This window comes from Rhinoraja longicauda, chromosome 20 (genome assembly GCF_053455715.1).
Source record: "Rhinoraja longicauda isolate Sanriku21f chromosome 20, sRhiLon1.1, whole genome shotgun sequence".
NCBI classification, from domain to species: domain Eukaryota; kingdom Metazoa; phylum Chordata; class Chondrichthyes; order Rajiformes; family Arhynchobatidae; genus Rhinoraja; species Rhinoraja longicauda.
This window is the reverse complement of record NC_135972.1, coordinates 23,396,193-23,408,241: the sequence shown is the minus strand read 5'-3', so window position 1 is coordinate 23,408,241 and position 12,049 is coordinate 23,396,193. Positions and strand designations below refer to the sequence as shown.

Here is a 12,049-nt window from a genome sequence, read left to right as displayed (position 1 = left end):
TCTGAGGAGTAACTTTTTCACGCAAAGGGTGGTGGGTGTATGGAACGAGTTGCCGGAGGCTGGGACTATCGCAACGTTTAAGAAGCAGTTAGACAAGCACATGGATAGGACAGGTTTGGAGGGATATAATGTAGATGAGACATGTTGGTTGGTGTGGGCAAGTTGGATCAACGGGCCTGTTTCCACACTGTATGACTCTATAATAAGTTGCGAACTTAGGAGCACCCACAGTGAGAATCAAACCCGGGTTTCTGGCGCTGTAAGGCAGCAACCCTACCGCTGAGCCACTGTGCTGCCCCTGAATGGGAATGCATGGGAAGATGAAACAGACCTGTTGGGCGTAGGATAGCTGGTTGTACGTGCCCAATACTGCTTTCTCGGCTCTGCATAGTTCCTGTGCTTCGGTGTAGTTGAGCTTGTACTGCCCCTTGGTGGAGCGTAGATGGAACACTCCCACTTCCTTATCTAAAGAAGAGAAAAATGTAGTTCACACAAAAACTGGGATACATTAAAGCTCTCAGCAACCTCAAGGTCTGTTATTGTGACTCAAGAATTAACCTGCTATCATACAAAATCAGAATAAATCATCTGATTGGTGCTTATTATAATCATTGAACATACCACTCTCTCTCCTGCATATCTATGTACCCATCTAAAAGCCTCTTAAACGCCACAATTCTATCTGCCTTCACCACCACCCCAGACAGCGTATTCCAGCCGCCCACCACATAGAAAAAACTTGCCCCACCCATGGAGCTAGTGTGAACAGGTGATCGCACCCATCGAAACGTATAAGATTATTAAGGGGTTGGACACGTTAGAGGCAGGAAACATGTTCCCAATGTTGGGGGAGTCCAGAACCAGGGGCCACAGTTTAAGAATAAGGGGTAGGCCATTTAGAACAGAGATGAGGAAAAAAAAATTTAGTCAGAGAGTTGTGAATCTGTGGAATTCTCTGCCTCAGAGGGCAGTGGAGGCCAATTCTCTGAATACATTCAAGAGAGAGCTAGATAGAGCTCTTAAGGATAGCGGAGTCAGGGGGTATGGGGAGAAGGCAGGAACGGGGTACTGATTGAGAATGATCAGCCATGATCACATTGAATGGCGGTGCTGGCTCGAAGGGCCGAATGGCCTACTCCTGCACCTATTGTCTATTGTCTATTGTCTAAATGTTGCCTCTCATCTTAAGCTCTGCTCTCTAATCATTTTCATCCTTGGAGAAAGGTTCTGACTGTCTGCCCTATCCACACCTCACTTTATTGAATACACTTCTCTCAGGCCTCCCCTCAACTTCCAGCATTCCAGAGAAAACAACCCAAGTCTGTCCAACCTCTCCTTGTGGCTAATGGCACCTTATCCAGGCAGCATTCTGATGAAGGTCTTCTGCACCCTCGCCAAAGCTTCCACATCCATCCTGTTATGGGGCGATCAAAACTGCACACAATACTCCAAATGCCTTCTCGCCAAAGTCATAGAGTCATACAGCATGGAAGCAGGCCCAACTTGCCTACGCAATGCCTTTTTCAACTGTCCATGACCTCCAAACATCTGTACTCAATACTTTGCATGCTATTAAGTTGGAAAGGGCGCAGAAAAGATTTACAAGGACTTGAGGGTCTGAGCTATAGGGAGAGGTTGAGCAGGCTGGGACTCTATTCTCTGGAGCGCAGGAGGACGAGAGGTGATCTTACAGAGGTGTATAAAATCATGAGAGAAATAGATTGGGTGGACACACACAGTCTTTTGCCTAGAGTGGGGGAATCAAGAACCAGAGGACACAGGATTAAGGTGAAGGGGTAAGATTTTATAGGAATGTGAAAAGTAACTTTTTCACGCAAAGGGTGGTGGGCGTATGGAACGAGCTGTCAGAGGAGGTAGTTGAGAAAGGGACTATCGCAACGTTTAAGAAGCAAATAGACAAGTACATGGAAAGGACAGGTTTAGAGGAATATAGGCCAAACGCAGGCAAGTGGCAATAGTGTAGATTGGACATGTTGGTTGGTGTGGGTAGTTGGGCCAAAGGGCCTGTTTCCAAATTTGTGACTCTATGAGCCTACTTTGACTGATGAAGGCCAATGTGCCAAATGCCTTATGGAGCTGCTTCAGGACTTCCTGAATCTTATACTCGATGCCCCGGCCAGTGAAGTCAAGTTTACCATATGCTATCTTTACCACCCTATCTCCTTGTAATGGCACTTTCAAACTTTAAAACATAGGTAACACTTACCTTCAAAATGTAGGTCAGTGCATTCAGCATTTGCATGACACTTTCCATTGTCTAGGATGCATCGATTAACAAGAACCTCTTTGATTGTGCAGTTAGTTCCATCCCCGATGTAATTATTTTTGCATGTACATTTGCGTCTATTCTGTTGCAAAAGGGATTCAAGTTAGCCAACAATTAATAACGATGCACCTGGGTATTTTCTGGTCATTTTGATTAGAAACGCTCACCCTACAAAAGATTTTTTAAAAGAGTAGCAATTAAAAGGTGAGAGTGAATAGATCAGGCTTTTAGTTTGCTTTGTTTTGGGTGGCACAGTGGCGTAGTGGTAGAGCTGCTGCCTCACAGTGGCAGGGTCTGTGGTTCGATCCTGATTATGGGTGCTGTCTGTACAGAGTTTGCATGTTCTCCCAGTGTGAGTCTCTGGGTGGGATTCCTCTGGGTGCTCCAGTTTCCTCTTTCATTCGAAAGGCGTGCAGGTTTGTAGGTTAACTGGCTTCTGTAAATTGTCCCTCGTGTGTAGGATAGAACTAGTGTGCGGATGATCGCTGGTCGGCGTGGAGTCAATGGGCTGTCTCCACACTGTATCTCTAAACTAAACTAAACTAAAAGACTAAGGGGTTCAAAGAGAAGTTCAGAAAGGTTTTGAAGTGTTTTAAATGAGTAGAGAGGCTTCTACTTGTTGGGAACACCATCGGTGTAAATATGTTGGTCTCTAATAAATGAAAGCAGCAGGATTTTCTCTTATTAATTTGGTGGTGAATTGTGAGAGTACCTTTAAGGGAAATCCAATGAGGTAGGGAATGAGAAAGAGAATCAAGTGCAGAGGTGGTTATGCAGGTCCCACCACCGATTTTCCAGCATCCTTGGTTCCAGAGTCAAGTTAGGAACAGGGGACGTACAACGAGATCTGGGTGTCCTAGTGCATCAGTCACTGAAAGGAGGCATGCAGGTACAGCAGGCAGTGAAGAAAGCCAATAGAATGTTGGCCTTCATAACAAGAGGAGTTGAGTATAGGAGCAAAGAGTTCCTTCTGCAGTTGTACAGGGCCCTAGTGAGACCGCACCTGGAATACTGTGTGCAGTTTTGGTCTCCAAATTTGAGGAAGGATATTCTTGCTATTGAGGGCGTGCAGCGTAGGTTTACTAGGTTAATTCCCGGAATGGTGGGACTTTCATATGTTGAAAGACTGGAGCGACTAGGCTTGTATACACTGGAATTTAGAAGGATGAGAGGAGATCTTATCGAAACGTATAAGATTATTAAGGGGTTGGACACGTTAGAGGCAGGAAACATGTTCCCAATGTTAGGAGTGTCCAGAACAAGGGGCCACAGTTTAAGAATAAGGGGTAGGCCATTTAGAACTGAGATGAGGAAAAACTTTTTCAGTCAGAGAGTTGTGAATCTGTGGAATTCTCTGCCTCAGAAGGCAGTGGAGGCCAATTCTCTGAATGCATTCAAGAGAGAGCTGGATAGAGCTCTTAAGGATAGCGGAGTCAGGGGGTATGGGGAGAAGGCAGGAACGGGGTACTGATTGAGAATGATCAGCCATGATCACATTGAATGGCGGTACTGGCTCGAAGGGCCGAATGGCCTCCTCCTGCACCTATTGTCTATTGTCTTTCTGGATTATCCATTTTGCCAGACCACCAGAGACCTGAAACGCCACCTGTCCATTTTCTCCGGAGATGCTGCCTGACCCAGTGAGTTACTTCAGCATTTTGTGTCGATGTTTGGTGTAAACATGCATCTGCAGTTCCCTTTTTAATTAAATTATAATATACACAAGTACAATCAAGCCAAACGCAAGTCGTGCAAAGAAAAAAATTATACAGTGCAGAATGTAGTGTTATAATAAAGAAAGTAATAGTTACTGGGAAAACACAGATAAAAAATGTAAGTTCCACAGTGAGGTAGGTAGGAAGATCGGGGCTACACCCTTAGGTTATGAGAGGACAATTCTGTAGTCTGATAACAGCCGAAAAGAAGCTGTTCCCGAATCTAGTGGTACATGATGCATTCAGGTTTTTGTATCTTCTGCCTGACAGGAGAGGGGAGAAGAGGCAATGACATGGGTATGAATGAGTTAAACCTGTCGCTAGATTACTCCATGGGTTTGTTCACTCCGTTTAGTGGTAGCACCGTGGCACAGTGGTAGAGTTGCTACCTTGCAGCGCCAGAGACCCGGGTTCGATCCTGACTCTGGATGCAGTCTGTACGGAGTTTGTCCGTTCTCCTTGTGATCGTGTGGGTTTTCTCCAGGAGCTCCGGTTTCCTCCCATACTCTAAAGATGTACAGGTTTGTAGATTAATTGGTTTTGGTAAGCCTGTAAAATAGTCCCTAGTGTGTAAGATAGTGTTAGTGTATGGGGTGATCGCTGGTCGGCGCGGACTTGGTGGGCCGAAGGGCCTGTTCCCACACTATATCTCTCCAACGTCTAAAGTCTACTCACAGGCCCGACCACCATGCAGGTTGCGTGTTCGTGGCAGCCTCCATTGTCGCCGTCCGCACAGAGGTCTATCGGATCACACAAATAGCCATCCCCGGTAAAGTCCTTTTGGCATTTGCAGCTGACGTTGACTCCACTCTGGGAGCACTTGGCAAATTCCGAGCAGCCGCCATTATCCTGTGCACACTGATCAGCAACTGTGTGAGGAGAAGAAAAATAACCAGGCGAAGAAAAATAAAGCCAGTCAAAAGTCGGAAGTTGAGGGGAAACCTGATAGAAATACATAGAACTTCGGGCAGCACGGTGGAGCAGCGGTAGAGTTGCTGGCTTACAGCGCCAGAGACCTGGGTTCGACCATGACAATGTGCTGTTCATGTGGACTCTGTGGGCTGAAGGGCCTGTTCCTGTGCTGTACTGTTCTGTATTCTGTGTAATGATTTTAAGGAAGCATGCCTCACAGTGTCTGAGACCCGGGTTCGATACCAACCCCAAGTGCTGTCTATGTAGTGTTTGCATGTTCTCCACGTGACTGCGTGAGTTTCCTCTGGGTGCTCCAGTTTCCACCCACATACCAAACACAAGCAGGTTTGCAGGTTAATTGTCTTCTGTAAATAGCTCCTGGTGTGTAGGGATTAAATGAGAAAGTGGGATAACCCAGAACCAGTGTGAACAGGTGATCGATGGTTGTTGTGGACTCGGTTGGCCGAAAGGTCTGTTTCCGTGCTGTATCTCTGAACTAAACTAAAAAAGCTTTTCCCTCTACCTCAGTATTGTACACGTGACGATGATAAACAAACCAGTGGAATTGTGAAATAACTCCATTCATCCTGCTTTTTTGTTTAGTTTAGTTTAGCTTAGTTTAGGCGGCACGGTGGGGCGTGGAAGAGTTGCTGCCTTACAGTTCCAGTGACCCGGGTTCGATCCTGACTACAGGTGCTGTCTGTATGGAGTTTGTACGTTCTTTTTGTGACCACTGGCATTGTTTTTTTCCCGGGCACTCTAGTTTCCTCCCAGAGTGCAAAGATGTATCGGGCCTATTTCCGCACCCTATCTACTCAACTTTAGTTTAGAGATACAACGCCGAAATAGGCCCTTTAGCCCATCGAGTCCGCGCTGTCCAGCAATCCCTGTCCACTAGCACTATCCTACACACTAAGGGCAATTTACATTTTTTTTACCAAGCCAATTAACCTACAAAGCTGCAGTCTTTGGAGTCTGGAAGGAAACTAGAGCACCCGGGAAAAACCCACGCGGTCACAAAGAGAGCATACAGATAGCACCTGCAGTCAGGATTGAACCTGGATCTCTGGCACTGTAAGGCATCAACTCTACCGCTGCACCGCCTAAACTAATCTAAACTGAAAAGCAGGATAAATGGAGATATTTCCCAATTCCATTGGTTGGTAGATCAGTGTGAAGCGACAGTCTCCTTATTGCTTCAAAGATGTCTCCACCACCACCCCAGGCAGCGAGTTCCAGGTACCCAGCACTTTTGTGCAAAAAAAAAACCGTGTCCCGCACATCTCCTTTGAATTTGCCCCTCTTACTTTAAAGCTATGCTCTCTTATCTTTGACAATTCCCGAGAAAAAAGTTCTGACTGTCTACACTATTTATGCCTGTCATAATTTTATACACTTCATCAGGCCTTCATCATTGCCCATGAGGGGCAATTCCACCCCCACACTTTACCAATGCTCTTCAATGCAGGCAGCACACCATGGGAAAGATACCTCACCTGTACACGTCCATCCGTCACCTTCATAGTAGAGTTTACATTCACAGGTGTTGTTCTCCTTGCAGATCGCATCAGCAGAGCAAGCGGGTGAACACTCTGGCTTCACATCTGTTGGCAAAAGGCACAGACGTAACGATACAACAGTGTAGGAAGGAACTGCAGATGCTGGTTTAAACCGAAGAAGAGTCTCGACCCGAAACATCACCCATTCCTTCTCTCCAGAGATGCTGCCTGTGCCGCTGAGTTACTCCAGCTTTTTGTGTCTATTTACGATACGACAGTGCAGTTTACAGCACAACAGTAAGCATGTCTTGGAATGGATGCTGAGAATGCACCTTGGAAGCTCAGAAATCCACAGGACTTCCTTCCATTAATTTATTGAAGCAAACAGAAGATTGGGGAGCTGATAGAATCACTGAGTGATTCGGCCCAACTTGCCCACACCAACCAACATGTCCCATCTACACTAGTCCCACCTGCCCGCGTTTGGTCCATATCCCTCCAAACCTGTTCTATCCATGTACCTGTCTAAATGTTTCTTAAATGTTACGATAGTACTTGCCTCAACTACCACCTCCTGCAGCTCGTTCCATACACCCACTACACTTTGTGTGAAATACAATGTTATAGCTGACAATCGGGACACGTTGGTCGGTGCGGGCAAGTTGGGCCAAAAGACCTGTTTCCATGTTGTATGACTAAGTAGTAGAGACAAATAACTGCATTTGGTGGTTAATGCACAAGAGGACACAGAGTGCTGGAATAACTCAGCTGGTCAGGCAGCATCTCTGGAGAACATGGACAGGTGACGTTTTGGGTTGAGACAAAACTGAACACAATATTCTCCAAATGTGGAACAGTGAAATTCATTGCTTTATGCATGCAAGCTGAGTGAAAATCTTACTAAACTGCATGACAAACAAACAAACAAACAAACAATTTCACTGCACCTAGACCCATGCACTTCGGCGGCAATTACAACTGGTCAATAAACGCCAGCATTAGCTGACGAATAAATCTTGAACGACCCTGCGAATTTACAGCAGGAATTGCAATTCACTTGAACCTTTCGTACCGAGTTGTGTTTCGCAGCGAGCACCTGTCCATCCTTCATTGCAGAAGCAAGTTCCCTCGCCCCAATTACCTTCATCGCATCTTCCATTTTCTTTGCACTCACAAACTGAAAGGAGAGCAAGGTTCACGGCTTATTGTGCTCTGATCCGGACACATCACAGTTAACATGCTGAAGAATTAAATGTTTGATCCGTGCGGGGGGAATGACATATGATGAAAGAATGGGTCGTCTGGGCGTGTATTCACTGGAATTTAGAAGGACCACAGGGGATCTTATAGAAACATATAAAATTCTTAAGGGATTGGACAGGCTAGATGCAGGGAAAATGTTCCCAATGTTGGGGGAGTCCAGAACCAGTGTAAGAATAAGGGGTAGGTCATTTAGGACTGAGATGAGGAAAAACTTTTTCACCCAGAGAGTTGTGAATCTGTGGAATTCTCTGCCATCGAAGGCAGTGGAGGCCAATTCACTGGGTGTTTTCAAGAAAGAATTAGATATAGCTCTTAGGGCTAAAGGAATCAAGGGATATGTGGAAAAAGCAGGAACAGGTTACTGATTCGGGATGATCAGCCATGACCATAATGAATGGCTCGAAGGGCCGATTGGCCTACTCCTGCACCTACTTTCTATGTTTCTATGTTTCTGGCCCGGCGAGCTGGCCCCTGCTGGTCCCCCGAAGATCAGAGAGACAGGAGAGGAGGGAGACGGTGATGATGGGCCTGAGGAGCAAGGCCGGCAGGAGTGAGCACCATGGTCTTACCTGCAGCGTCTTCAAAGTCGGCGGCTGGAGGTGCCCCGGGCGGGGTGGGCGGGCGAGGACAATAGACAATAGACAATAGGTGCAGGAGTAGGCCATTCAGCCCTTCGAGCCAGCACCGCCATTCAATGCGATCATGGCTGATCACTCTCAATCAGTACCCCGTTCCTGCCTTCTCCCCATACCCCCTAACACCGCTATCCTTAAGAGCTCTATCCAGCTCTCTCTTGAAAGCATCCAACGAACTGGCCTCCACTGCCTTCTGAGGCAGAGAATTCCACACCTTCACCACCCTTTGACTGAAAAAGTTCTTCCTCATCTCCGTTCTAAATGGCCTACCCCTTATTCTTAAACTGTGGCCCCTTGTTCTGGACTCCCCCAACATTGGGAACATGTTATCTGCCTCTAATGTGTCCAATCCCCTAATTATCTTATATGTTTCAATAAGATCCCCCCTCATCCTTCTAAATTCCAGTGTATACAAGCCCAATCGCTCCAGCCTTTCAACATACGACAGTCCCGCCATTCCGGGAATTAACCTAGTGAACCTACGCTGCACGCCCTCCATAGCAAGAATATCCTTCCTCAAATTTGGAGACCAAAACTGCACACAGTACTCCAGGTGCGGTCTCACCAGGGCCCGGTACAACTGTAGAAGGACCTCTTTGCTCCTATACTCAACTCCTCTTGTTACGAAGGCCAACATTCCATTGGCTTTCTTCACTGCCTGCTGTACCTGCATGCTTCCTTTCATTGACTGATGCACTAGGACACCCAGATCTCGTTGAACTCCCCCTCCTCCTAACTTGACACCATTCAGATAATAATCTGCCTTTCTATTCTTGCTTCCAAAGTGAATAACCTCACACTTATCTACATTAAACTGCATCTGCCATGTATCCGCCCACTCACACAACCTGTCCAAGTCACCCTGCAGCCTTATTGCATCTTCCTCACAATTCACACTACCCCCCAACTTAGTATCATCTGCAAATTTGCTAATGGTACTTTTAATCCCTTCGTCTAAGTCATTAATGTATATCGTAAATAGCTGGGGTCCCAGCACCGAACCTTGCGGTACCCCACTGGTCACTGCCTGCCATTCCGAAAGGGACCCATTTATCCCCACTCTTTGCTTTCTGTCTGTCAACCAATTTTCTATCCATGTCAGTACCCTACCCCCAATACCATGTGCCCTAATTTTGCCCACTAATCTCCTATGTGGGACCTTGTCGAAGGCTTTCTGAAAGTCGAGGTACACCACATCCACTGACTCTCCCTTGTCAATTTTCCTAGTTACATCCTCAAAAAATTCCAGTAGATTTGTCAAGCATGATTTCCCCTTCGTAAATCCATGCTGACTCGGAATGATCCCGTTACTGCTATCCAAATGCTCAGCAATTTCGTCTTTTATAATTGACTCCAGCATCTTCCCCACCACTGATGTCAGACTAACTGGTCTATAATTACCCGTTTTCTCTCTCCCTCCTTTCTTAAAAAGTGGGATAACATTTGCTATCCTCCAATCCACAGGAACTGATCCTGAATCTATAGAACATTGAAAAATGATCTCCAATGCTTCCACTATTTCTAGAGCCACCTCCTTAAGTACTCTGGGATGCAGACCATCAGGCCCTGGGGATTTATCAGCCTTCAGTCCCATCAGTCTACCCAAAACCATTTCCTGCCTAATGTGGATTTCCTTCAGTTCCTCCATCACCCTAGGTTCTCCGGCCCCTAGAACATTTGGGAGATTGTGTGTATCTTCCTCAGTGAAGACAGATCCAAAGTAACGGTTTAACTCGTCTGCCATTTCTTTGTTCCCCATAATAAATTCCCCTGCTTCCGTCTTCAAGGGACCCACATTTGCCTTGACTATTTTTTTCCTCTTCACGTACCTAAAAAAACTTTTGCTATCCTCCTTTATATTATTGGCTAGTTTACCCTCGTACCTCATCTTTTCTCCCCGTATTGCCTTTTTAGTTAACTTTTGTTGCTCTTTAAAAGAGTCCCAATCCTCTGTCTTCCCACTCTTCTTTGCTATGTTATACTTCCTCTCCTTAATTTTTATGCTGTCCCTGACTTCCCTCGTCAGCCACAGGTGTCTCTTACTCCCCTTAGAGTCTTTCCACCTCTTTGGAGAGGGACGTCAGTTCGCTGGGCTTTAGTGATGCAGTGCAGAAACAGGCCCTTCGGCCCACCGAGTCCACGCCGACCAGCGATCACCCCGCACACTTGCACTATGCTACACATTAGGCCCGTTTTTTTTTTTTTTACACACAATTTTACCGAGTTCAATTAACCTACAAACCTGCACATTTTTGGAGTGTGTGTGTGGAGAGGGGGGGGGGGGGGGGGGGGGGGGCACGGGAGAACGTACAAACTCTGTACAGACAGCATCCCTACTCATGATCGAACCTGGGTCTCTGGGGCTGTAAGGCAGCAACTCTGCGCCACTGTGTCTCCCTGGACGAACTATCCAGGCTGGAGGCCCCGCAGTAGCCTGGGGCTCGCCTGGATCAGGCCCCACTCCATGAGACCTCGAGCGCAGACAGGACTTTGAAAATGGTGCCAATACCTGGCGACTCTTGCACACAGTCTCAGTGGACTATTTCTGTACACTTTGCTAATCGGGGATTGTGCTTAGGTACGGCAATACTGCACTGAACTGTATGTTTTAAAAAAAAGAGTATCACTGTGCTTTTGCACAATAAAGCACCATTTAGATGATCTTACTTGTACAATCCGCCCCCCAGCGTCCTGGCTGGCAGGATTCACAGGCGGTGCCTTTAAAGCCAGGGTTGCAGGTGCATTTTCCTGATCCTGTGTACTGATCATCACACACGCCGTGGCCATTACACGGGCTCTCTGGTCCACCTGGGCAAGCTGCAACACAACAACACGACTTTAGTAGCAGCACCTCATATTTCACTTGGGAAGCTTACAACCCAGTGGTATGGATATTGATTTCTCTGATTTCAAATGACCCTTGTATTCCCTCTCTCTCCATCCCCCCCCCCCCCCCCCCCCCCCCCCCCCGCCCTAGTTACCTAGCAAGCTTCACTGTCCGTAACCCATTGTTATCACCACCACAACAGCCAACAATGGAACATTGTGGGCTCCACCTTTCCTTGCTCATCGGTGCCTGCTCTGATTTGCTCAGAACCTTTACATATCTCTAGTTTCCCTCTTCCCTGACTCTCAGTCTGAAGAATGGACTCGACCCAAAACGTCACCTATTCCTTGTTCTCCAGAGATGCTGCCCGACCCGCTGAGTAACTCCAGATTTTTGTGTTTATCTTCGGTGGAAACTAGCATCTGCAGTTCCTTCCTACACATTTAGTCTAGAAGCCTGCATGAGTGTGGGAGGAAACTAGAGCACAGGGAGAACGTGCAAACTCCGCACCAACAGTCAGCATCAAACCCACCCCTGCATGTGGGGGGTGATGGATAGAGAGTAAATCAGGACTTGCGAGAGGGAGACACAAAATGCTGGAGTAACTCAATGGGTCAGGCAGCATCTCTGGAGAGAAGGAATGGGTGACGTTTCGAGCCGAGACCCTTCTTCAGAACTGGATTGCTCCGTGAGGGAAGGGAACTCACCGAGCTGCATGGAAAAGGCAGAGGACTGCGGATGAATAGAACATCGAACACTACGGTAGATGAACAGGCCCTGCCAGCTCCCATCAGTCACAGCCCCCCTTATTTATCTACTTCCCTGCAACTTTACTTTAGACTTTAGAGGAACAGCGCAGAAACAGGCCCTTTGGCCCACCGTGTCCGTGCCGACCAGTGATCACGCCGTGA

The 12,049-nt window shown here is 47.0% G+C and overlaps 1 protein-coding gene across 1 annotated transcript in view; it reads right to left on the bottom strand.

Moving 5' to 3' along the window:
• The window catches only part of stab2 (stabilin 2), a 105,546-nt gene that overhangs the window by 9,112 nt on the left and 84,385 nt on the right, over window positions 1-12,049 (bottom strand). Inside the window, exons 56-61 of the mRNA XM_078417213.1 lie at window positions 10,979-11,128; window positions 7,486-7,590; window positions 6,411-6,518; window positions 4,678-4,871; window positions 2,228-2,369; window positions 332-465 (exon numbers count right to left, since the gene is read on the bottom strand). Of these exons, the coding sequence (XP_078273339.1) occupies window positions 332-465; window positions 2,228-2,369; window positions 4,678-4,871; window positions 6,411-6,518; window positions 7,486-7,590; window positions 10,979-11,128 (833 nt within the window). The remainder of the gene's footprint in view (window positions 1-331; window positions 466-2,227; window positions 2,370-4,677; window positions 4,872-6,410; window positions 6,519-7,485; window positions 7,591-10,978; window positions 11,129-12,049) is intronic.